Source organism: Echinops telfairi, unplaced genomic scaffold, assembly GCF_000313985.2.
Source record: "Echinops telfairi isolate 266 unplaced genomic scaffold, ASM31398v2 ScPeMD7_7459;HRSCAF=8497, whole genome shotgun sequence".
NCBI lineage: Eukaryota > Metazoa > Chordata > Mammalia > Afrosoricida > Tenrecidae > Echinops > Echinops telfairi.
The window spans coordinates 2,319,676-2,346,969 of record NW_022111359.1 but is presented as its reverse complement, the minus strand read 5'-3'; the positions used below and the strand labels follow the sequence as shown (position 1 = coordinate 2,346,969).

At 42.0% G+C, this 27,294-nt stretch overlaps 2 protein-coding genes across 2 annotated transcripts in view; both read left to right on the top strand.

Annotated features, from left to right (window-relative positions):
• Positions 1-24,530, top strand: part of LOC123522782 (zinc finger protein 11-like) — a 30,220-nt gene extending 5,690 nt beyond the window's left edge. Inside the window, exons 2-4 of the mRNA XM_045300094.1 lie at positions 4,322-4,448; positions 5,402-5,549; positions 17,845-24,530. Of these exons, the coding sequence (XP_045156029.1) occupies positions 4,322-4,448; positions 5,402-5,549; positions 17,845-20,638 (3,069 nt within the window). The 3' untranslated portion in view covers positions 20,639-24,530. The remainder of the gene's footprint in view (positions 1-4,321; positions 4,449-5,401; positions 5,550-17,844) is intronic.
• Positions 1-27,294, top strand: part of LOC123522783 (zinc finger protein 85-like) — a 55,747-nt gene that overhangs the window by 5,665 nt on the left and 22,788 nt on the right. The window lies entirely within an intron of this gene.

Here is a 27,294-nt window from a genome sequence, read left to right as displayed (position 1 = left end):
CTCTCACAGGTCTGGGGTGATGGCTGTGTACTATGTATAGTACTTTTTGTGTGTACACGAGATGGGGTGTGGGGGGCTGATAAATGGCATGCTCTCACAGGTCTGGGGTGATGGCTGTGTACTATGTATAGTACTTTTTGTGTGTATTCTCCACAAGTAAAAAGGAAACATAATAAAAAGGAACTAAAACATTTTAAATATTACTCTCAACTAGTTCTCGTGCTTGGCTAAACTGTCTTTCATTTGTAGTATTCGCAATACGTGGGCGGCCTGCCTCAAGTAATTGTCCTACCGCTCTGCGCCATGGTTCGCATTCTTTTCCTTTGCGTTGCCATTTTGGAAGCTGTTAACGTGCTTTAAAGCCCACTGCTTTGCTTGTCTCTGTCGCTTTATAGGCCTGCTGTTGCTTGGCTTAACACTGAGCCGAAAGGTGAGTTAATTTCCAGTTCGATGGGTGACTGAGGGCTGTTGTCTCTGGAATATTGAACTCTGAAGCTTCTCTGCAGAAAGACTCACTGCATTGCCAGTGTTGCTCTGCTGCTGCTGGTTCTAGAAGTGGGTTCTGCTCATAGAGCCTTACTCTCCTATGATGACTAATGTCTGTGTGTGTGCTCCATCAATGTACCTGTGACGTCACAGCGCTGAGTTGATTATGCGCTGACTTTTTTCCTGTAAAGATGGGTAGAAGTTCCAAGCTCCCTCTACATTAGAAATTGGAAGTCTTCATTTGGATTTGCTTTGTTACTGTGATCTGTATTTTCGTTTTACTTGCTCTGTAATACGTAGGTTTCTTTTATTTTACAAGCTTCCCAAATGGGTATGTTTAGGCTTCTGCTGGAATGATTTTTTCAGGTCAGTGGTTCAAACCTAACTGCTGCTCTCGGAGAGAAACCTGAGAGGAACTGTCCTTACCGTAGCCCACTGGCTTAGAAACCCTACAGAGGGTTCCTCTGGCTCAGAATTTACTCCATGTTTGTGGAATTTGGTTTTTTGTTGCTTTGTTTTTTAGTAACCTTTTATTTTCTGGGCAAGAGCAATGTAGTTTCCCTTTCCTTGACCTCCACTGAAGGTCAGTGGAGCCCTTTGAGTCCTGTGCTTCTATGTTAGGACTGAAGTCATCGAGCATGTGAAATGTCTGAGTGTGTGCGAAATCATTGCCCTCTGTTTCCCGAGTTTAAATAATGGAAGCATGATCTGTTTTTAAGCCATCTGGTTCACTAGCGAACATTTTCTAAAATGATTATTTTGATCAATATTCTAAGTTACTAAATGTAAATATACTTGTTTTATGTGCTCATTATCTATTTACTGTGCTGTGTCTGCTAAAGAACATCTTACTTAACATTGTGTGTGTGTATGGGGGGGGTGTGTGTGTTAGGTGCCCTGTGGTCTGCTCTGACCCACAGCGACCCTCTGCACAACAGAACGCAGCACTGCCTCCTCCTCACGGTTGTTCCTGTGCTTGCGCTCTTGCTCCAGCCTCTGTCAGCCCATCTCCGAGGGCCTTTCGCTGCCCTCTTAACAAACATGAGTGACCAGGACCTGGGCACTCCCGACAATATGTCCAAAGAATGTAAGACAAAATCTTGCCCCTCTTGTCTCTTCCACGTCGGATCTGTTTGACCTAGTCTTCTCCGGCACCACAGTTCAAAGGCATTGATTCTTCTTTGGTCTTCCTTATTAAGTATCCAACTTCCACACGCATCTGAAGCAATTGAAAATACCATGGCTTGGACCAAGCGCACCTTAATCCTCCAAGTTACATCCTTGCTTTTCAGTACTCTAAGGAGGACTTGGGAAATTTAAATTTTGTGGGGTTAGAGGGAAGAGGGAACCTCATAAAACATCACAGGTTCGGTAGGCGCAATTATACAGCGATAATAAGAAGAGATTATAGTAAAGTCATAGAGAGCATGAGAGTTAAAGGATGGAGTCAAGGAATGGAGTCAGCCGCAATTCATGGTAGCATTGCTCACCTCAGCTCCGCTTAATGGTCCTCGTGGAGGGGGCTTAGCCGTCAGAGAAGAAGCCGCTGCTTCGTCTTCCTTAGCCACCTTCTCCAGCCACCCTCGGCCAGCCACCCTCCGAGAACCAGGGAGCCTCATTTTTTATTGCTAACCACGCATCATATCACTTTAGGGGGATCTGATTACAGAGGCATACATCACAGAAAGGGGCAATACATTTCATTCTTGAACAAGTTCGATTATTCTGGTGTCTCATACAATAAAGCAGACAATTTCTATTCTGGGAGGCATGCAAGTCCCCTGATAGCAGACAATAACCTGAGTCACAGGGAGGGGTAGCGACATAGGCAATACAGTCAATAGGGGGATGACATAGGGGTGTGCCCACATTTGTTGTGGGATAAACAGTGGTGTCTGCTTGATCTAGACAGCTGATAATGGCTACCTAACCTTGGTCATCCTTGGGTGGGTTTGCCCTCTCTGGTGTCTCCTGCAAGTAAACAGACCACCTCTATCCTTATCAGAGAGGAGTGGGTCTTATTTAGGGTGAGTCAGACTATAGATGGCTGATGTTAGGGAGAATAACCTCTGACCTACTTTCGCTGCCTAATGAACAGTCATTCTCAAGCTAAGTCTGGCATATATTTTGGGGAGACAATTTAAGAGAAATCCTGTTCCTCCCAAAATTTTGTTGTACACTTTTCACCCACTCTATTCAGGACCTTCTAATGGTATCCCTTTTTTAGCAGTTGCTAGTACACAGGCACCATCTAGTGCTTCTGGTCTCAGTGTCGTAGAGACTGCTGTTCCTATGGGCCATTGGCAATTGCAAGTCAGTTTGAATTAGCATTACTTTTGAGAATGTGTGTGTAGATGTGCAGTTAATACCCAGAGTGCTTACCGCCCATGTTCATGAGATACTTGTGGTTCCTTTCACTGCCGTGGCTGCTGGCCCAGCATGGATCACCTACATGGATTTTAATAAGTAGACAGAGGCACAGTGAACAATCTGAGGGGAAGAAGTTTTCCCTTGAGATGCATGGTGGTTTTGTCTCCAGGGGAAGTAACTCCAGATTTTATGCATTTAATTACGTGGACCCTTTGTCTACTCTCCTTGGTATCCTGAAAAGCTCTATCAGTCATCGTGTTATTGTAGAATGATAGCCATACTAATCATAGTTTCCATATGAACAGAAACATTGTTGTCAGGAATTCATGCTTGAAGGGCATATTGATCTGCATTCTGATCCTGGCTTATCAATAATCTATGTGGTCAACATTTTGCATGTGATTAGCTTATTTGTTACTTTACTCAGATGAGTGGTTTGCCATAATATCTGCTTATTAGAGACACCTAATAAGCAGGGCCAGGTTAAATTATCTGGTGTGACCACAAGCTTTTTTGAACACTTTCACGAAATTATAGTTACGGAACTGAAGATTTTAGGGTCTTGGCAGGAGGAAAAGTGTGCTGTGACACTCTCGATTAGGGTTCAGAGGTGACCTGGCTCACTTCACCTACTCCCTGGCAAGAGGTCTTTTTCCACTTTGAAACTGCTGTGCCTGCACACCTGTTGTTTCTCTTCCTTGTGCGGAAGCTGGTGCGCTGGGCCTTTGAACAGAGGTCAGTAGGACAGGTCTCAGTAGGTCATGGTTTGTGCCTCCCCGGAGCTGCTGGTGGAAGAGTTTGAGGGAAGCCCCTGTTGCTTTTATCTCCTGGAATTCACTGGCACTTACTTAATTATCAGTGTTCTCTGTGTCGCATACACACTGCAAAACAAGTGCTGATTTTCAACTGTTTATATTCTCTTATCACCAACCCGTTTTTTCCAGAGTTGTTAAGAAATGTATGACCAGATGAGCATTGTCAATATGTTCCTACAGACCCCTTGTTCTCTCATTCTTGTGAGGAGCAAAATCAACTGCTACTCTGCTGAGTTTGCTAGTTGTGAATGCTTCATCCTGTGCTTTATTGAGTTGCCTGGTGGATCCTTATGGAATAAGTGTCATTTTTCACTCACAAGGAAGCTAATTCTCTAGTCTGTTACTCCTTCTAACAGTTCTAGACCATACTGAGAGTGGAATAAGACTGCATTTGGTTGTGGTCACATTGCATAGACATTATTTTAGATTGATGTAATTCTGTGAGACAAAATGTAATGCATGAATAGGAGAACATAGTGAATGAAAGGCTAAGGCTAATGGTTATAACCTAAAAGTATGCCTCTGACAACATAGACTTTTGTGACAAATCCATGAACTTCTAGTGTCCCAGGACTGTCACCTTCACCCTTTGTTCTGTATACACTGGAGTACATCATACTATACTTACCAAAATGTTTGTGATATTTTAGGGCTCAATGGACATTGAGGATGTTGCGGTGGTCTTTAGCCAGGAAGAGTGGGCTTTGCTAGATCTTTCTCAGAGAAAACTTTATAGAGATGTGATGATGGAAACCTTCAAAAACCTGGAAACAGTGGGTAAGAGTAGTATCTTTTTTTTTTTAATGAATGAAAACATGTACTTGTCAGTATCTGTGCTGTACAAAGGACTGTGTTACTCAGTGAAACATGCCTGGCCTCTTGGCCTATGGAGCTTACATATTCTGGCTTTCCCAGGAACATAAAGTTCCCTATATTTTTAAAACATGGTTCTATTTCTCTTGTAAGCAATGGCTTCCATGACCATTTTGGGGCACTAGCAAATCAGTGATTTGAGAAATTATAAAGTGTGTGATAGTGTTTATTACAACATTTACAGGATTATTTTTCTGCAAAAGGCCTCCCTCTTGTCTATTTTCAGAGATACTAGACAGTACATTATTTGCTCGGTGTTAAAGAAATGCTTATTACCGTGCTATCTTCCCTCGTTGGCTTGCATGTTTGCATGAGCACCATGCCAAAGGTACTCATTAGTTTTTCCAGAAAAGCAAGGACAGTGGAGATAAGATTCATCCCGGTCAGGTGGGAAGCACAGAAAAGCAGCAGTGTTTCGCAGGGTAACCGTGCATGTTGGGAATTCTGTTTGCATGGCCCATCTAAACATCGGTGGAGTTAATGAGAAAGCTTCAGGCACCTGAGCTTTTCTGACGTTAACAATCTTCACACCTGTGGTTAAGGAGACTTCCCCCCCCCTTTTCATCTTAAGTGTGTATAAGTAGACTTCCAAAAGATTGTGGGGGAAATTCCACTGTCTTGTAATTCCAATTTCTGTTGGTTTGAATGTTTGAATTCTTTCTACTTTACTTTCTTAATTTCATTTTTATTTTCATTGCCACTGTCCATCTTTGTAGCTTTATTTTCTAGTGAACTTACTTTTAAATATTATAAAATTGCTGAACAAGAAAAATGTGGCTAAATGTTTTAAACCTTTTGCCTAACAATGTCTCCGTTTTGTTTCGAATCGTGAACCTCAACTTGGATGATTGCATCAGTCTCAGGAAACCTTCCTGACGCAGAGACGTCATTCACGGACCATATAATACTGCAGTTCATGAAGAAGACCACGTGCTCTTCCATGATAGGAGCCTATGAATCACATGGCTGTGAAGAGCCTCATAAAGCCCAAAGGAGACTCTCGAGGTGTGTTACTCTTACAAGAGTAAACTGTTCAGAAAAAGTCCTTATGTGTCAGACCATGATCTTTGTATATGTACATGTATATATACTTATATATACGGATAGGGTTAGAAGCATGTCAGTGAAAATGCAGACCTACAGTGAGATGGTGTGACTGCCGACTTTCCCGTGGCCCCAGGAACAGGGAGGCAGAGTCACCGAGGAGGCTGCAAACCACCAAGGAGTTTACTGACTAGCTCGAGCAAGGGCCCACGTGCTAAGGTACCAACGTAGTGGCCACCAAAGACAAGGACCCCGGCCTGGGGCACACGCCAAGCGTGTCTACTCTTTACAGGTTACATCAATTGGGTGAAACTATCCCCCCTGGGTGAGGCTATTTTCCCCTCACCCTCCCGTAGTTCAATGACTTTATCTGGAGGCAATCGGTTGTGCAGGTCTTGTTGGTTGACTGGCTTCACTCTCGGAACATTCCAATTGTGTTCACTCAGAACTTTTCCAGGTGCGGCCAGCACCACTGTGATCACTGGGCCTTGGCAGGTATGGTCAGTGTCATTTCGGGGGAGAGGGTGGCTTTGTTAGGGGAGTGAAACTCAAGGCTGTTAGAGAAACGAAACTTAAAGCTGGACGAAAAGAGAAAAAAATGAAACTTAGGCCTATTTAAAAAGGCTCGGCCTGTCATGGAGTCTGCTGCCTTACAATGGATTGAAACAGCTGTCACAGCAATACCCTCAGGTCGCAATGATCGTGAAGAGATACTTAAATCTGGCAATTTGAGATTTTGTTGTACATATTCTTACATATGTTACATACTGCTATTTGTTGAAACAATACTGTAACAGTATGTAACATTGTTTTTAACATATGTAACATAGTTATATATTGTTCTCTTATTGTGACAATACATAGCATTTGAAACAACTTTAGAGACTGGAATGGAACTCGAGTATCAATGATTGAGAATGGAGAGGCTCAGAGTTTTTCCAGAAGGGAAGAAAAATGGAAAAAAGACAGACGGGAAGGATCAGAAAAACAGAACTGGGAGCAGCAAGGTGGGAAGCTGAAGTAGAAAGTAGCTAAAATAGGGAACAAGAGAGGACCAGCCGAGCACAAGAGAAAAGCAAGAGGGGAAGACAAAGAAAACCAAGTGCTAATATCCCCTGGGGTGGTGGCTAATTGTGGGGGAGGGCAATGCTGCGAGACTGCTGCCTCACCCCCCCACAGGGGTGGGCCTGCTCCCTGTTGCTGGAGACAATGGATCACTTCTCCCTAAGGCTTGCGACCATTAGCTTGTGGTTCCTGTATTTGGAGTTCACACCCTACTGGTAATGGTTCCTATGGAGATCCAGAAAACAGGTCAAAGTTAAGCTGCCATCCTAATTCTAGGATCCGCCCATCTTGTCACGTGTATAGCCCCAATCCCTCCTCTTCCTATTGCGTGTATGTCCCTAGACCACCCCCTTGCCCACCCCTTCTCATTGCTATATAACCTATAGTGCAACCCCTTCCTGTGACGCATGTCTATCTGTAATTAGTGGGCTTGCACACTTCCAAAAGGTATATATAGGCCTGGGCTAGCAATAGAGATCTCTTGCTGATCGCTCCCCTCTCTTCCCCCTCTCCTCTCCAGTCCTCTCTCCGTGGTTCCCTTTCCCGTCCTCCTTCCCTTCCCCCTCTTTCCATGTGGACCATCAAGCGGGGCTGAGGTGAGCAATGCTACCATGTAATGTGTCTGACTGCATTATTATAATATCTCTTCCATCGCTCATGCTCACGATGACTTTAATATATATATATCTCAAAAAAAGGGTGAGCAATGCTACCTTGTAATATGTCTGACTGCATCATAGTAATATCTCTTCTATCTCTCGTGCTCTCGATGACTTTAATATAATATATATGTATCAACTGTACAATTGTGCTTACTGAACCCGAGGGTAGTGGGGGGGGGCGGGGCTGTCTCTCCCCCCACCCCGCCCACACACACACTTTATACTTCAGCTAATAACCAGTTTGGGAAGTTATTGTGTGTGCTATTGATTGAGAAGTTTGAATGCCCTGGGGGTAAACTTTGACAGGCACAGGAAGTTCCTTTGGCAAGGCCAAGAAGGTGTTGAGGATTACAGAAAAGAGATGCTTGTAATGGCTGTGTGCTGCTTTACACTCGGAGGGATCCTTTATTCTTGCCTTTTGATATTGGGCGCAGGGCTGAAGGTCTCATCTTCTGTAATTGGTTCCTGCTGGACAGGGCTGATGAAAACCTACCGTTGTCTTGCCTCAGCATGGCCTGGTGAGCGCCTTAGTGGGTGGAACTCAGCTGTATACAACTCCATGCAGGTTTGATTGGTCAAAGCATGCTTACGTTCCTGCAGACATTTCTGAAAACAGCAAAACAGTCAAGGCTTGGGACAGGAATGTACATATTACACTGAGAGGTCCCACGAGTGGCAGGGTCCAAGGGCAGGGCTTCTAAGAGCCTTAACTATTTTCCACGTAGGTCACCCTTCTCCTAACTCCTTTAGACAGGGTTGGACTTGCTCCTTTAATTGTTGTATCTTTTGCATAAGAGTGCCTGCTCGATTAACAAAACAACATTCCTCTCCTGCGAAGCCGCCTGGTTTGTAATGTCATCCCCGACAGGGAACTCACCTGGGTTTGTAGTGTTAAGAGAGTGTCACCTATTTCTTCCGTGTGACACTAAGTTCTTTTGAGTCTCATTTCCTCCTTCCCCCCCAGCAGTCAGAACAACCGCCACCATGCTGCCAACAACGAGAAGAGCGACTACCACCACTCTGTAGCAACAAAAAAAAAAATGAGGAGAGGAAGAAGAGGAGTACAGCAGGAGGGTGGCCACCACGTCTTCATCTAAGAAGTTATTGTGAGGTTGAAATGGAGGCGGGATGAAGATAGAGCTCAGCTGAGAAAGAAAAGTAAAGGAAGGCATTATTGAGGCTAGGAGAAAGTCCCAGGTGAATTCCACAACCCAACTAGTTCGGTCAGGAAAGTCGCAGCTTCGTCTGTGTGGGGTTGGGGTTTCATTTTTCTCCTTGATTCTTTTGATGCCAGTTTGGGTTATGGGCATGGGAGGCTTGCAGAACCAACATTGCGGCACATCCAGTTGAATTTGTCCCCATCCAAAATTCGGTTATTCTGCCTGTCCGAAATTTGCTATTTTCTTCCCGGCATCCATATAACCCTGCAGCTTTACACGTTGCTCAGGAAAGATGTAATGATATTTAAAAGACAACCTGGTCCCGGGTCTGCGGAGAAGGTGGGGGTGGGTGGTTATAGCAATTACAGGAGCAGAAGGGCATCTGTTGTCCACTTACTAACGTAAACATGAGAGACCACTGAAGAGTAGAATAATAGCCCAGTATGCACTTAAAAGTAGACATTTTTTGACTTCCGCTCCAATCTTTTGGAGAAACAGCCCCAAACAGATGCCCAAAAGGAACCCCCTGAGAAGACCCCCTCAATGAGACATACAATACTAAGAGCATCTCCTGAGACTATCCTAGAACAATGACCCATTGGATAAGCTAACGCAGCAGGATCTCTAGTGTTGGAAGAGACGGGAACAGAGGTCTTCAGTCCACTGGAAGATGGCTTCAGGGGTGTTAGGTGGATAGAGCCAGGCAGTATCCTTGAGCACACTCCGAGCTGTGAGTATCTGTCCTTCAGGAATCTGAGAGACCCTGCAAGATAAAGTAAGCTTCGTTGGTCCTTACCTGAGAGGAGTAGGAATTGGTGGGTTGGTTAATCTCCTTATTAGATGGATCAGAGGAGGAAAAAGAAGACAGAGATTTGGGAGGGAAAGGTTTAATCATTGAAAGGTGGAAGTAGGCGGGTTTCCCTGATAGCTTTACTGCTGTGGGGTTGTTAGAAGGACCGTGTATGGCGTTTCCCGTTTAGGTGCTAGGGGATCTGGTTGTCTTGATTTTAATACTTTTCTGGGAGAAACTGAAAAATGTATCTCTCCAGTGGGGTAAGATTGAGGTAGGTGTATATTTGCTTGTGCCCTGAAGATGTCTTAACAAGTTTTAGAGTGGGTGTACGATCTCCTAACAGAGGTGATGAGGAAGAGAAGTTTTCTAAAAGGAAGGGTCTGCCAAATGGGCTGAGAAGAAGAGGTTTGCAAGGTGTGGCTCTTATACGCCTTAGGACAAGAGGTAAGAGCTGAGTCTAAGGTACGTGAAGTTGGAGAGATTGTCTGGGTAAGTGAGATGTAAGGATATGACTGGCTGTTTCTACTTTTCCTGATGAGCGAGGGCGCTAATCTATGTGTTGATTCCATTGTATGTTCAGAGCCTGAGCTGTGAGCTGAGTTGTTATGAATTGAGGGCTGGACCGTAGTCTGATTGTCAGGATCTGGTCGGCCACAACAAGGAATGATTTCATCTAGGAGCACCTGGGTGGCTTGTTTTGCCCCTTCTGAGGTAGAAGGAAGTGCTTCCAACCAGGCTGACAAAGTGCCAACCATTGTGAGCGGGTATTTGACCTTTCCATGGGGGTGCGTGGGTGAAATAGATTTGCCAGTCTTGTCCAGGAACATGCCCCCTTGTCTGGTGGTGGGTGGTAAGTGAGCGGTGATGAATTGTTCCGAGTCCATCCGCGTGTGATCTGTTGAGCGTTTTGGATAGGCGAGGGTGAGCAAACGCAGATGTTACTAGTTTTTCAAAGGAGGGTGGTGCCACACGTGCAGAGTGTTATGGGCATTCGTTAAAATGGACAGTGCCTGTCTGTCTGGTAAGATATATCGGCCTTCCGTCATGCTCTATCCATCTCTGAATTGAGCTGCTTTAGAAAGAAGTTCTCGGTTTTTTTCTGTAAGGCTGTAGTTGGGGTGGACAGGAGGGATGGCTGTTGTAGATCAGATGGGGTTTGTAGGGCAGCTTCATTGGCTTCAGTGTTTGCCCTGTTGTTCCCACTGCTATGGGATCAGTGGGATGTGGATGTCCCTGGCAGTGAAGGATAACTGCCTGGTGTGGGAGGAGAGCAGCCTGGGAAATCTGTTAGGTTGTCATCAGGAATTGGCCTCCTTTGGTTGTCAAATATCCGCTCTTCCACCAGATAGCGGCATGAGAATGTAAAATGTGAATAGACTACCTAGAATCTATAAATGCTTACCTTTCTGTCTTTGGCTAAGATTGGGCTCCCATCATAGCGATTGGCTCTGCTTCTTGAAAGGTAGTGTTACTGGAGAGAGCGAGTACCTCGACGGTCCCCAAGAAGCTGACTGTGGCACAGCCATCCTGGTAGACACCCTTGGAGATGAGAGTCAAGCTGCCACCTGTGAACTATGTGTAATCTGGGTTGGGTAGGGGTGAGGCAGAGATGTGAGGTAGTGGAGTAGCAAAGAGATCAAATACAAGCGTGTTGGAGTGGCGATGAAGAAATGGGAATTAGTGTAGCTGGATTTAGTGGTGAGCAGGGCTGGAATGTAAAATTTGAGTTTTCAATAAAGGTGAAATGAAATAGCTGTAGACGAGGGTGTAAGGGCTGACATAGCATGGTGGGTCTTTCAGATGATGGGAGGATTTAGTGCAAGTGTTTGGGCCAAAGGTAATTTTTGTACTTTTTTGGGCAAGGAGAGCAGCTGCTGTCAGGGCCCGTAGGCATGGGTACCACCTTTGATAGTTGGATCTAACTGTTTAGTTAAATAGGCCACTGGAGCAAGGGAGGGTCCTGCTTTTGTGCCATACCACGAATTTCATTTCCATATGGAGTGAAAGGGAGAGGTAGAGCAGGAGCTGAGAGCAGGGCAGATTGAAGAGTTCTGTATGACTTTTCAACAGATATTGCTGGGTCTAGAGCTTCAGTGAGATCCCCCTTTGCCGTTTCATACAGAAGGTTAGCTAATGCTAAAATTAGGAATCCATCACCTGAGATCGTCTAAAAGGCCTAGAATGGAGCGTATTTCATCTTTTGAAGAACGAGTTGCAAGTTGAGCAAGAAGCTGCTTCTTGTCCACTGTAATCTCTCTGGAGTGTTTTTTGAGTTGGACCCTCAGATAAATGACACAGAGGAGAGAAAGCTGGGCCTTGGTGGGGGACACTCAGTAGGCACCCTTTATCTGCTAGGAAGTCTTGGAGAACGTTGGTGTGATGTGAATCCGGAATGGGGAGGCTACATAGCAAGAGGTCATCCACATAGTGGAAGAGAAAGCTGGAGGGAAGGTTTAAAGATAAGAGGTTGGTCACCAGGGCTTGACTAAACAAATGACTGCTATTTAGGAATCCTTGGGGGAGGATCTCCCAACATTGTTGTTGAGAATGTAGGGTGTCAGGACCCATTCAGGTGAAGGGGAAAAGGTCTTTAGATCTTTCATCGAGAGGGATGGTAAATTAGTTGTGTTGGGTGGTATAGTGGAACACAGTATAAGGGTTGGGAACAACAGGTTGTTGGATTAGCAAGACAGCAGAGTTGATGGCTCTTAGATCTTGAACAAGCCATTGGGTTTAATAACCAGTAAAATGGGTGTGTTGTAGGGAGAGTGAGTGGGCTTTAACTGGCCTGCCTTGAGGAGTTAGGAGATTATGGGTTTAAGGCCCTTTAGGTGTCGGAGGGCTACAGGACATTGGGGGAACATTAGGAAATTTTTAGGGGTCTTTTAAACTGATACAAATGGGCTGGTGATGTATAGCAACTGAAGGTTGGGTGGCATCCCAAATGCAAGGGTTCACCAGAGGAGGTGGTGAAGGAGAAGATTGATGGGGGTGTTGGGCACCGGGTTTATTCTGGGGGAGATGGAGACAGTGTCTGGCACGGCTTGAAGAGAAGCAGTAAGTTTGAAGCCTGGGAGGCACCTGGCAAATGCAGATTATCACTGTTTTGAATTTAGGGGATGGGACATTTTGGGATGTGAGAATTGTACATTATAAAGATGACAAAACATCGGCTGTGTAATGAGGGGTTGTGAAACTATACCTGAGACTCCTAAAATAGTAGTGGATGCTAAAGAAGTTTGTCCTGAATGTTCAGGTAGTGTTGAATAAGTGGGCCCCATGTCTACAAGGAAAGAAATAGGCTTATCTGAAATGATGATCATTACTCTGGGCTGGAGATGTGTGGTCTCCTTCGGCATCCTCGACCCTGGGCACTGTCATTTCTCCAACACCAATCCTAGCAGCCCTGACAATGAGGCATCTTGAGCAGGTTGCTCTAGAGGGGTTATGGAAGAGACTATCCTTTTCGTTCTTTGTAGAAGAGGGCAGTCAATTTTCCACTGCCCTCCTTGCCTGCAATGTGGGCAAGGCTTTGGTGGAGGATGAGGATTAGGGCATTCTTGTGCCCAATGCCTGTCTGGGGGCATCTGTGGCATTAGCCAGCATTTGATATTTAGCTATACCTCTTTGCAGTTTGTCTAATTTTTCCTGTTCCTATTATTGAAAACTTTGTTTTAATTACTAGTTATTATTAATTTTTTCCTCTTTTATTCAATCTTTTGTTTTCTTTTTGTTTGGTCTCTGTTATTGCTGGTTTGCCTACTTACATAAGATAGGCATGGGAAGCAAGCCCGAGAAAGCAACAGGACTGATGGTTCCAGAGGGACTTCAGGGGAGAAAGAGGCGGGGGAAGGGGTGGTGAGTAAACACCATAGACTGGGGAACAACTAAGGAGTTAAAATCAACAATGAGGAGGATGAGATCCTGGATGTGTTGGAGCAACAGCATTATAGCTGAGAGGAATATTAATAGGCGGAAGAAGGGCGAGCGTGATAGTGGGGCTGGAGGAAGGTTAAAGGAAACAGAGGAAAGACATAGGAAGCAAAGCTATGGATAGAGATAGAAGCTAGGTGTATACAGATGTAAATACATTAACTCATAAAAAATAGAGGTATTGGCCTATGTACATATGTTTATATGGCAATACCCTGAAGTAGTGGATGGGCTTTGGGCTTCTGCTCATGCAAGAACACTTTGTTATAACAAACCAGCATTCTGTGATGCTCATCCTCCCAGCACAATTGCTCAAAATGGGTGCATAAATTGGTGAAGAAAGTTGATGGTGCCCGGCTATTAAGAAGATAGAGAGTCTGGGGTCTTCAAAGCTTGAAGTGAAACAAGTGGCCATCTAGCAGAGAAACAACAAACACACATGGAAGAAGCACACCAGCCTGTATGATCATTAGGTGTCAATAGGATCAGGTAACAGGCATCAGAAGACCCGAAACACACACACACAAACCCTATGGTTGAGAAAAAGGGCTGTCAAAGCAGAGACGCAAAACCCATTTGTAGACAATGGGGACATCCCCTCACAGAAGGGTCACAAAGAAGGGATGAGTCAACCAAGGCACATCATTGCAGTGATGAAGCACACAATATTCCTCTGGTTCCTGAGGCTTCCTCACCCCCTACTATCATGACCCCAGCCCTACATTGCTGACTAGAGCAGAGCATGTACACATGTATAGATAAGAGGGAAGAGCTCACAACTCAAGGAATCCAGGAACAGGAATGGTTGTAGCGATACCAGGAGGGTAGGGGGAAGATGGGGAGAGGAGGGGAGGAAAGGGGAACTGATTGTGATGATCAACATAACCCCCCCCACCTCCCCCAGAGTCAACCACAGAAACAGGGCTGGGGGTGGTGGTGGGAGAGGGACAGCAGTCAGTGTAAGATAGGAATATAACAAAAATTTATCAAGGGGTCCCAAGGGGGTAGGTGGGGGGAACTGATACCAAGGGCTCTATAGAAATAAATGTTTAAAAAATAATGATGGTGACATATGTACAAATATGCTTGATACACTTGATGGATGGATTGTTATAAGAGCCCCTAATAAAATGATCTTTTAATTAAAAAAACAAAAAAACTGTAAATGCTGTGTGAGGGCCCTGTTCCAATTTCTCTTTATGTCAGATGCTGACTGTGAAATGAAGAGTGAGTGAAGTAAAGTAATCCCAGCTGGTATCGAAGGTTCAACTCTGGTATATTTAAGTAAAGCCTCTAAAAGGCATGAAAAATTTGGGCAGGATTTTCTTTTGGGTCCTGAAAGAGTTCTCTAATTTTGTCCTTATTGACTGCCTCTTGGCTGTTTTTCTTTACACCCTCCATGAGGTGAATAATCATGTCATCTTAGAGAGTGCAGTCCCCATGGCCCAGCTGATATTTCCAGTTAGGGTCTACTCACGGAACAGCATTGGAGCCCACTGGTTTATCTCGGTTTCATCGCCTCTCTTACCCTGCTATCCAGACTCTCCCTGTCTTCGGACCTCTCGGAGAGGACAAATGGGAACAGGGTCTGAAAGTGGAATTGCGGGTAAATAGAAGCAGCCTTTCATTTGGAAATGGTTGAACATGAACAGGCAAGGGGCAGAGACAAAGTCAGTAGAGGAGTGGTGTCAGATTGCTCAGAAGATGGTGTCAATGGGAGGGGAGTTGGTGAGAGGGAAAAGTGGGAGTGTTGAGGGGGCCAGTCAGCAGAGTAATGTTGACAGGGAGGTGGTGGAAGCAGCTGAAGGAATTTGGGGCGAGGCAGGAAGGGCTTTGTAAAAGGAGGATAGAAGGCTGGTGCCTATGGAGGAGGTCAGTGAGGACAGGCAGGGTTGCAGGCAGTGAAGCGTGATCAGAATGGTTCAAGGTGGATTCATTGCCTAGGAAGGGAATTTTTTCCAAAATCAGCAGGAAATCTTGACATAGATGTGGGTGGGAATGAAGGAGAAAGAAAGCCTGTAAATAGTACATTTCTAAAAACCTTTTAAGCTGGCAGAAATTGAGGTCCTGGAGGATTTTTACATGGAAAGGGCCACCTTTTGGCCATTTTGAGTTATTGTCCACTCTGTACTGTAGTCAGATTTTGTTGCATAAAAGTATCACATTCCAAAAAAAAAAAAAAAGTATCACATTCTTGTTCAATAATTGACTTAAAACCCAGCAGTTCTAGGTTTGCTATTAAGCAATCCAAAGGTGAACTTTGTGGTGGTTTAGACTGCGTACAAGGTGGAGTGAGTGAAATTTGACCTCCCAAAATGTTTAACAAATTCAGAGTGTCCTCAGTGAACCCATCAGACCCAAGATAGGTGGAGTGGCAGGCCAGGAAGGCATGCCCCACTAAGTGCCCCCGTGCCCGAGGTGCTGAGTTGTCTGACTTAGCGCTGCGATTTTGAAAACGAGGACACTGGAAAGGTCGTAGAAAGATAGAGAGCTTAAATACACTCACCCAGAATTTGCCAGTGTGTGGTTGCATACTGGCATTTCAAATGCTAGCAGGCTCACCCAAAGTGAATAGGTTTCAATGGCGCATCCAGACTAAGTACAAACAATGAAGAAGGACTTATTTCCTGAGTCGCTGAAAACCTTATGTATAGCTTCAAAAAAAAAGTTGCTGAAAACCTTATGTATAGCTTCAAAAAAGTTGTCAGATGATGAAGCCCTGAAGAATGGAAGGAGAGCATTGTAGGACATAGTGCTGGAGGATGGGCCCCTAGGTAGGGTACTTAGAACGTGAGACTCAGGAGGAGGTGCTTTCTTAGAGTGGAATCAACCATAGTGATGTGAGTTGGGGAAGCCTTGTGGGAGTGGAGACTTCAGGATCTTCATTTGCTGATGTGGAACTACTCAGAGTAAGGGGGAATGACTACAAAATGTGCTATGGATTGGAACTTGGAATGTGCAAAATACGAATCTAGGAAAATTGGAGTGGTCAGAAATGAAATGGTAATCATAAATTAAAGATCAATATCCTAGTCATTGGTGAGCTGTTATGCACTGGTATTAGCCATTTTGAATCAGAAAATCATATAATTTATTATGCTGGGAAAACAGTACCATATATACTCAAATATAAGCCAAGTTTTTCCAGCACATTTTTAATGCAGTTTTTGTGGTAAAATTAGGTGCCTCTGCTGATATTTGGTTTGGCTTATACTCAAGTATATAAGGTACTTTCAAGAGGACTGGCATAGCCTTTATTGTCTAAAAGGGCATTACAAAAGGAATCATTAAGTACAGTACTGTCTGTGATGGGATGATATCTATTTGCAAGTTAATCTAATCAATACAACAATTATGCAAATTTGCAAGAGCCTCAAAATCTAGTGAAGAAATTGAAGAATTCTGCCAGCAATTTTAGTTGGAAGTTGATCAAACATATAATAAGATGCACTGATAATTATTGGTGAGTAGAATGCAAGAACAGGAAACAAAGGCGTAAAAGAACAGTAGTTGGAAAGTACTCCGAATTTTCTGAGAACTTGCCCAGTCCTAGCACAGCTAATACTCAAGACAATGAAAGGGTTCCTCATAAACAGGGCTTTTAAAGTAATGTTCCACGGACACTTAGCTTGGTTACTTTGTGGCAGGCTACATCTTCCTGGCCAGAGAATCTCTGACATAAGGGGCCAGGCATTTGGTCCTGGTTGGAAATACAAATTCAGTTTGGGATTGCGAGTACAATTTAGCATGGGCCAACCCTACTTGAGTCCTGTACTCTCAAACCTCTGAAAAGCAGTCTTGGGTTGGACTCCACATCCCCACAGGAACAGAGCCGCTTTCCCCTTGCACTTAAATCCATAGAGTATTGAAAAGCAAGGATGTTACTCTGAGGACTAAAGTGAGCCTAACCAAGCCATAGTATTTCCATCACCTCATGCATGTGAAAAATGGAGATTGAATAAAGAAACGCATTTGAATTGTGGTGCTGGAGAAGAATTTTTAAAAATACCGTGAACTGCTAAATGGACATACCAATGTGTCTTGGGAGAAGTATGAACAGAGTGCTCCTTGGAGGCAAGGATGGAAAGGCTTCGTCTTACAGACTTTAGAAATATTGTCAGCAGAGACCAATCTCTAGACGATAGCATTATTAGTAAAGTGAAAGACGCACAGCATTATGGATTGACACAGTGTCTACAACAGTGGATTCAGGCACAGGAACAATTGTGAGGATGGTGCAGGATTGGACAGGGTGTTTATGGACTAGAACTGATTTGAAATACTTAATAGAAACATATATAGAGAGATGCAGCATTTTTTTCTTTGTTTAAGACAGTTTTATTCACATTAATTCGTATTCATATGTACAATTCAATTATATTGCCATACTAAGAGTATTATAACCACCACCACCATCAATTTTCTGTTCAGTATTTTCTTAAATGTTAGTCCCAATATTAAATGTGTAAAACATTGTTAACTTGGTGTTAACTATGAGAAAGTTGCATGCTTTAGAAACAGTGGCAGTCATAATAGTCTTTCTGCTACATGATTTAACATAAGATACTTTTGTACTTACTGTTTTTGATAATGGTAAAATAAGTATGTTCATTTCTAAAAGCTTGTTAATCTATTTTTCACAGAAGTAATACATTAGAGAACTTCTGTGACAGTAATGAAGGCAATCAGTGTGGAGAAATCACCAAGCAGAGTCCAAATGTTACTTTCCTTAAGAGAAACCCTTCAGCAGTGGATCCTTTTGAATACTTTCAATGTGGAAAAACCTCCATGGATCATCCATCACATAAGAAAGGTAGCACATCTGACAGTGGATGCAATGCCTGTCAATATAAAGAATGTGGAGAAACCTTCAGTTGCCTCTCTCACCCAACCACTCCTCTGAGAACACTTAATGAGAATATACTCCATAAATGTCACACCTATGGGAAAGACTTCAATGATACCCCTATTTTTAAGACGCCTGTGATATCACACAATAGAGAAAAACTCTATGAATGCCCTAGATGTGGTAAATGTTTCTGTTTCTCATTATTTGAAGCACATTTGAATGGTCATACAAATGAAGAATGTGGTAACACTTATAAGTCATTATCCCACAGTTCACATAAAAATGTTGATAGAAGATATGTGGATACTGATTGTAAGCTATTTGAAAATCCTGTAAGCTATTCCTCAGCCTTCAGTGTACAGAAAACAGAAAACAGTATTGACATCCCTTATAAATGTAAGGATTATAGGAAAGCCACTGTTTGTCCCCCTGCCCTCACTAGACATATGCAAATGCCCAATAGAGAAATGCCCTATGAGTGTAATGAAAGTAGTCGTCACTCTAGTGATTTCTCTATTAAAGACATAAGAACTCACATTGGAAAAAGTCTGTATGAATGTAAGGAATGTGGGAAAACCTTTAAATGCTCCTCAACCCTCACCACTCATATAAGAACTCACAGTGGTGAGAGGCCCTTTGAATGTAAAGAATGTGGGAAATCCTTCAGTCGAAGTTCATATCTCACTACACATATAAGAAGAATTCACAGTGGCGAAAGGCCCTATACATGCCAGGACTGTGGGAAAGCATTTAGTGATTCCTCTACTCTCTCAAGACATATAAGAACTCACAGTGGAGAGAGGCCCTATGAATGTAAGGAATGTGGGAAAGCATTTAGTGACTCCTCCACCCTCACTAGACATCTAAGAACTCACAGTGGAGAGAGGCCCTATGAATGTCAAGAATGTGCGAAAGCATTTAGTGATTCCTCAGCCCTCACCAGGCATATTAGAACTCACAGTCTAGAGAGGCCTTATGAATGTAAAGAATGTGGGAAAGCTTTTACTTGTTCCTCAACCCTCAACACTCATATAAAAACTCACAGTGGAGAAAAGCTTTGTAAGTGTAAGGAATGTGGAAAGGCCTCTAGTGAAACCTCAAAATCCACTAGACAAATAAGTACTGATGTAGAAGATAAGCCTTATGAATGTAAGCAATGTGGAAAAGCCTTTAAATGTTCCTCACGCCTCAGTATTCATATAAAAACTCACAGTGAAGAGAGGCCCTATGAATGTAAGGAATGTGGGAAGGTCTTTAGTGAAGCCTTATTTCTCACTAGACATATAAGAACTCACAGCAAACGGAAGCTGTATGAATGTAAGCAATATGGGAAAGCCTTTAAATATTCCTCAAACCTGAGCACTCATTCAAAAACTCACAGTGGTGAAAGGCCCTATGAATGTAAGGAATGTGGGAAGGCCTTTAAGTGTTCCACTTATCTCATCACTCATATTAGAACCCATAGTGGAGAGAGGCCCTATGAATGTAAAGAGTGTGGGAAAGCCTTTAGTCAAGCCTCAAATCTGACCTCACATGTAAGAAGGCATCACAGTGGAGAGAGGCCCTATGCATGTAAGGAATGTGGGAAAGCATTTAGTGATTCTTCCACTCTCACTAAACATTTAAGAACTCACAGTGGAGAGAAGCCCTATGAATGTAAGGAATGTGAGAGAGCATTTAGTGATTCCTCAACCCTAGCGAAACATATACGGAGTCACAGTGGAGAAAGGCCTTATGAATGTAAGGAATGTGGGAGAGCCTTTGCTTATTCCTCAAACCTCCGTACTCATCTAAAAACTCACAGTGGTGAAAAGCCTTACGAATGTAAAGAATGTGGGAAAGCCTTTAGTGAAGCATCAAATCTCACTAAACATATAAGAAATACTCACATAGAAGACAGGCTTTATGAATGTAAGCAATGTGGGCAAACCTTTAAATGTTCCACACATCTCACCACTCATATAAGAACTCATGGTGGAGAGAGGTCTTTTGAATGTAAGCATTGTGGAAAGATCTTTAGTGCAACCTTAAATCTCTCTAGACATATAAGAAGAACTCATATGGCAAAGAGGCTTTATGAATGTAAGCAATGTGGAAAAGCCTTTAAGTGTTCCACATACCTCACCACTCACATAAGAACTCATAGTGGAGAACGGCCTTATGAATGTAAAGAATGTGGGAAAGCCTTTAGTCAAGCCTCCAATCTCACTGTACATATAAGAAGAAATCACAGTGGAGAGAGACCTTATAAATGTCAGGAATGTGGGAAAGCATTTAGTGATTCTTCCACACTCACTAAACATATACGAACTCACAGTGGAGAAAGACCTTATGAATGTAAGGAATGTGGGAAAGCCTTTAGTGATCCTTCAACCCTTACCAAGCATATAAGGACTCACAGTGGCGAGAGGCCCTATGAATGTCAGGAATGTGGGAAAGCCTTTACTTCTTCCTCAAACCTCAGCACTCACATAAAAACTCACAGTGGAGAAAGGCCCTATGAATGTAAGGAATGTGGGAAGGCCTTTAGTTGTTCCTCAAACCTGAACACTCATATAAGAACTCACAGAGGAGAGAGGCCCTATTAATGTAGGGAGGGTGGGAAGACCTTTTGTGAAGCCTCAAATCTCACTCGACATAAAAGTCGTAATCACATGAACGAGCCTTTATGTCAGCAAAGTGTAAAAGACTTCCAATGTTCGTCACCCTTGAGCGCTTAGGTAAGACCTCACAGTGGAGAAAGTCCCTATGAGTAAGAAATATGTGACAGCGTTCGGTTGTCCTTTGGCTCTCAGTTAACAGGAATTCACAATGGAGAGAGGCTCTGTGAATGTATCAGAGCTGTATATCACAAAACTGTTAGTTGTCTTCCTCCCCTCTCAATATAATCACTCACATTGCAGAAAGGCTTTATGAATGTAATAGGGAAGTCTTTACCTTATGTCGTCTAGGACCTGTTAATTAAGATTAGACAAAGCTACTTTTTCCTTTTTAAATTTTTTCTTATTCCACACAGCCACGGAGAGAAACAAGAACTGTCAAAAAGTAATCGTACAGTCAAAACACTGCTGGGTCTGTGCCACTTAGCTCCTTCCAAAGACTAAAATAAATCCACTAGTATTGAACTAAAATGTGGCGGTCTTCTACACAAAACGTATGGAAAATATTATATGGAAAAATGATGTTTGGGTTTCAAATTTTTATTGTAGCAAAATAAGGTCATTCTAACTTGTGATTACCTTCCTGAATATGATGATATAGTTAGAGGCACTATTAAAAGTAAAATCCCATCTTTAAAATAACTTTATGACAAACAAATTCTGAAACTGAAACAACAAGCAACAAATTTATGTTGAATATTAGGTTGGTGAATGGTGAAATTGATGCTTTATGAGAAGCTTATGGGGATAATGCCCCAAAGAAATCAGCCTGAAAAGGCTACACTTGAGAGTCATTCTCCACCAGAAAAATGCGTCTGCTCATTCTTCTCATCAAACAAGATTAAATTTGAAGACATTTTAGTGGGTAATGTTAATGGGAAATAATAACCTTATGGTCCTGATTAGGCTTTTTAAAGTTGGTTTTGTTTTTTTAATTTTAAGAAACATATGTAGTGCATCCATTTCTTAGAATTAAAAAATATGAAAACAAGTATTTAAATCTTGAAATTTCCAGTACCCTGAGTTTGTTTGTTTTATTCCCGTATCATGTCAATATCAACTCATAATTTGAATTTTGCACTGACCTCAAAGAACTTTATTTCTTTCCAAGGACTATTTCTAAAAAAATAGCTTTAAGGTAGTTAATTCTCAGGCTATTGTCGTCAACACAAATGTTTTGCTGTTTTCAAATATATGTGTTTAGATATTCACATTCATCTAAGGCACACAGAGTCCTCAAAGCATATCTTTGCTCTTTAACACTTTAAAGAAGTCATTTGCAGTAGCTTTGCCCAATGAATGCAGTGATTTATTTGATTTCTTGATGTTTCTATGTATGTCAAAAATGAAATCCTTCACAATCTCACTCCTACCCATTTGTCTGTTTATTTTCCCAGTTGTGATGGTTGTTTACTTTCCATTGGGTTACTATTTGTTTTTAATACTGCAGCCTTAACTTTCATTAGCAATTGTTTCAAATCCTTGCTTTAAGCAAACAAGCAAGGTTGTGTTGTCTGCATATTTCAGGCTGTTAGTAAGCCTCCTTCCAATCCTGGTACCATGTTCTTTTTCATATAGTCCAGCTCCCCCAGTTGTATGCCTACCCAGTTGAATGCCATTGAATGGTCAATAATACACTATGTCCTTACGACTGGTTTTAGTGTTTGCTGCCTAAATTTGAATAATGTTTTTATTCATTAGATACCATGTTCTGTGTATGGAAATTAACCTTTTACAGACAGTCTTGTACTTCAAGTTAGATCTTGAAATGTCCTTTTTCATCAGGAATGTGACACCATTCATCTTTGCTGAATTCTGTTCACATTTGTTTACCCTGTCAGTGTTTGAAACATCAGTGACATAACTTCCAAAAACATAACAATATGCAAGCCACCACGGTTCAAAACACTGACAAGTGACATGGCAGGTTCCTAACACAGGGAGAACCTACCTGTCTACCTTGGAAGGACAGTGGTTAACCTACCTGTCTACCTTGGAAGGACAGTGGTTAAGGGATGCAAAGAGTAAAGATAACTGCCTTGTCCTCATGGGTTTCTCATGCAATGCACCTGAAAAATTCAAAGATTTTAATCTTTGTGATCAAATAGCCCTCAGATGTTTAACAGGTCTTGTCTAAAAAACTAACCAGAACTTGGAACATATGAAATACAAACCAATGAAATTAGAATTTATCCTAAATGAAATGGAACATATGCAGATCTATGTTGAAGGCTTCAATATATTGAAATGACCAGGCATTGGCAATCAAATCATACAATATATGATCTGTGCTCTGAATGACAAATTGAAGAGGAATGACATCACATTTATCATCAAAAATGTACATTTTAAGGTGTATCTTTATGTAGAAGAAATAAAACACTATTATTTATAGTCTAGTATCGACATACCCACAAGTTCAGTTAAAAAATGTATTGAAACTTGCTCAACCTCTAATTCTAAAGATGAGGAAATTAATTTTTTTTACCAACTTTTGTAGCCTGAGACTGATCATACATATTAACAAGATAAAATGATAATTAGTGGCCAGTGGATTATAAAAGTTGGAAACAAAAAATTGGTAGTTTGGAAATAAGAGCTTGGTGATCAGAATGATGTGCCAGGTCACATGATGCGATTTTACAGCACTCATGACTACTTACTTGAAAATAGCAGTTAACAACACACATGTCTATATTTATGTGAATCTTGCCCGATGGAATACACAGGAAATCAAATCAGCCACCTCTACAAAAAGCCATCTCAATATCACTAAATACAACAAGGCCTCTAGAACAGGTTATTAATTGCTGATATTGAAGATGAAGTAAATTAAAACAAGTCCTTGAGTATATCCTACCTAAGTTAACAGACCACCTCAATACATTGGACACTTTAAAATATTGAAAATTATAGACCAGTCAGATTATGAGACGACATCATGGATATCACATATGAATACAGTAAAAGCTATAAGACAAAAAATGAGACCAACATACATGTTTGAGGAAACTGAAACAACAGTTTTGAACGTAGAATTGTCATCTGAATTAGAATAGCTAAATGTATAAAGATTCACTTCCATTAGTTTAACCCAGAAAATTAAGTAATAAAAGAAGTAACATATATAATAATGAGTTCAGTAATATATATTAATGAATTCCATTGGTGGACTTAAGTCTCTGCTTTAAAACACCTCTAGTAGTATATGAATGCACATGAGGCTGTATGCTCAAAGGTTGTAAATAACAATATCCAAGATCAGAGGATGAAATTGTGTGAGAGCTTAAATTCTAAGCAACTGGCTTGTAGAAAGCTGCGAATAACCAAAATCTGATTGCAGACTCCTCACACGAATTAAGACTTCCCTTGGTCCATTGCCAAGGTGGTGAGTAGCCTCGTACTCAGACAGTGCATTGGAAAGTGAATTAATGTAGATAGAGTTATGTTAAAATCTAACATGTGTTTTCTGATCCATTTTTTAATTCTAGTTTATTATTTTTTGCTTTCCTTTGGTTTAGGGGTCTATCGGTGCTTTATTTTGATATTTTGGGGTGGCTTTTTATATGCTTTAAATTCTATGAAATACATGATAGGCAAATCTATAGAGATAGTAGCGAGATTAATAGTTTCTTAGGGTTATGACAACAGATGTTGGGGATGCATGAGAAGTAATGAGTACCAAAATGAAAGAAATGTTCTAATATGGGTTGTTGTGATTTTAAAATGTTGTAATATATTTATGCCACTGAGCTGTATAGTATGTGGATTTTATGTCAATAAAACTTAAAAAAAAGAATAGGGCTCTGATGAATATTGATGTACCGATTCCTGTTTTGTTTTTTGCTTTTAGTACATAGGGGTATTTTCCATGATTGGAATTGCTGGGTCATATTGTGGCACCAGTTTTTGAGGAACTGCTGGTCAAGCCTCTCCGCCGCTGCTGTACTATTTATCACCTCCACCAGCAATCAAGGAGGATGGTCCCTGTAACAATAGTGCTATAGTATTGTACCTCCTCTAACTTCACAAGGGTAAGGCATAGAATGACGATCACTAGACCAAAGTTTTGCTTAAAAGGAGTGTGTCAAGCATACATTCTACCATTTTTCAATTCAAACCACATTCCCCTCACTACACTGCACTTCCCTGCTTGATTTGAGAAATCGGTGTAATGCCCACAAAGTCTATGCTCATCGTTATGAGGGTTTATTAGGGAAATAGTAAACATTGCTGGTATACCAGTTGAAATGTTTCAACAGGCTGATGAAGCCCTGGAAGCACTTACTTGTCTACGCCAAGAAATTTAGAGGACAGCTACTTGATCACCTGACTGGAAGAGATCCACAAGGCCAATAGATAATAGCATGGTAAATAGAGAAATGATTGAAGTTGTCAAGGATTTTGTCTTGTATCTATAATCAATGCAAGACACTGTATTAGGTAAATCTGCACAAACTTTAAAGTATTGGATTGTAAGGATGTTACTTTGAGGAATAAAGTATATCTTTACATATACCAATATGTGGTCTTTTCAATTGCCTGATAAGCTTGTGAAAGTTGGACATTGAATAAGGAAGACCAAAGAAGAATCCATGCGTTTGAATTGTGCTGACAGAAGAATATTGAAAAGTACCGTGGACTGCTAAAAGGACAAACTGATCTGTTTTGGAAGAAGTAGAGCCAGAATGTTACTTAGAAACAAGGGTGGCAAGACCGTCTAAAATAAATCCTTTCTAATACTTTGGACATGTCAGGAGAGACCAACCCCTCAACAAGGACATCGTGCCTGGTAAAGCAGAGGGGCAGTGGAGAAAGAAGGCCCTCAATAGACACAGTGACCACGGCAGTGGGCTCAGGCATGGGGACATTTGTGAGGATGTTGCAGAACTGGCAGTGTTTCTGTTGTGCATGGGTCACTATAACCCGGTAGCAGCTAACAAGAGCAAATGGTTATACTTTATTATCAGGGATATCTCAGAATACAGTTCTTCAGTAAAGAAAGCTTCTCAGTCATGCCTACAAGTATACTTTCACCATTCTCCAACATGTTTCAAAGCTCTTTAGCTCTGCAGGTATGTTCTCAGAGACCCCCTAGGCTACTAGCAGGCACTTGGTTCTTTTGTGAGTTGGCATGCCCATTGTAGCTCCCTTCCTTCGCACTGTCTCCAATATCACCCTTGTCTTGTTCTTCTGGTTCTAGGAAACCTGAGTCTAAAGATGTGCTCTAGGTCTGCTTCTTCCTTCTTGATGGTGTTTGTGGGGTTGTCCTTAGGTCCAACAGGTTGGCAAAGTGGCCATATCTCCACTTTGATTGTTAGGTACCATTGACTCTGTTCTGACCCATAGTGACCCTATACACAAAAGAACAAAACACTGCCTCGTTATGTGGAAAGCTTCTAGTTTAGGAAGCATGATCTCCTTCTCCAGGGACTGGTGTCGCCTGACATGTCCTAAGCATGAGGTGAAGTCTCCCCATTCTTGTCTCTAAGGAGCAATCTGACTTTTAGAGTTCAATAAACATTATTTGCCTATTCCAACAGTCATACAGGTTCCATGCAGTTTATTTGCCTTTTTAGTGATCTGTCCAATCAGGTTGTGGGCCACAAGGTCCACATGCAGATACAATAATAAGTGCAAAAACAAGTCAAAACGACAACAAAAAAAGAAAAGCCTATAGATAGTTTGTTGACTTTTAGGAGTGTTTTCTTCTTGAGTCTGATGGTGTGCTATGCCCTGGCCCCAAAGTCTATTTTGGTATTCCCTAGGGATTTCATTACATTGCTCCCTTTGCTGCTCTGTTGCGTGCCCTTAGTGTTTTACCCTGGTGTGATGGGGTCAGATCAGGCACAATTCCCATGTGTCTCCAGTGTTGTCCCCCGTAGCGCTTTGGGTCAGTGAGGGACATTGTGTCTCATGTTCGGGCCAGCCCTGTGGTCCTGTCCGTGTATTGGCGTCTGAGCAGGAATATCATCCTCAGGGCCTGGTGGTCCACTCCCTCTTAACTTTCACTATTTCCTCACCAATTTTTGTGCTAGTTTTGACTATGATACCACTAGATGTAGCATCTATGGGATTCCATGAACTTCTACAAACTTTGGTTTACTATGAGTCAGTAATGTTCCAAATTTCACATTCATTATTACTTAACGTATTTCTTGTGTTTATGTCTGCTGCTTCCCTTTTTGGTGTCCTCAATGTGAGGGTGACCCACCATTATTGCTATCCCACAATTTTGGGATATTCCATATGCTACATTTTGAAATTTTCTCAACATATTTTCAAACTTATAGATTCTTTCTTTGGCTTTACCCTGTAGTTTGATGCGCTTGCTTGAAAAACAAAATCACTGCTTATCGAGTCAATACCAACTAATACCAACCCTATTGAACAGGGTAGAAGTGGCCCTGTGGGTTTCCAAGACTGTAACTCTTTATGGGAGTTATAAGCCCAGTTTTCTCCTGTGGAGCAGCTGGTGGTTTCAAACTGCTGACCTTGCAGTTAGTAGCTCAATAGGTAACCACTGCACCACCAGGGCTCCTGAGCTAGTTAACTGTATTTTTAATTGTTGTTATAACATCCTT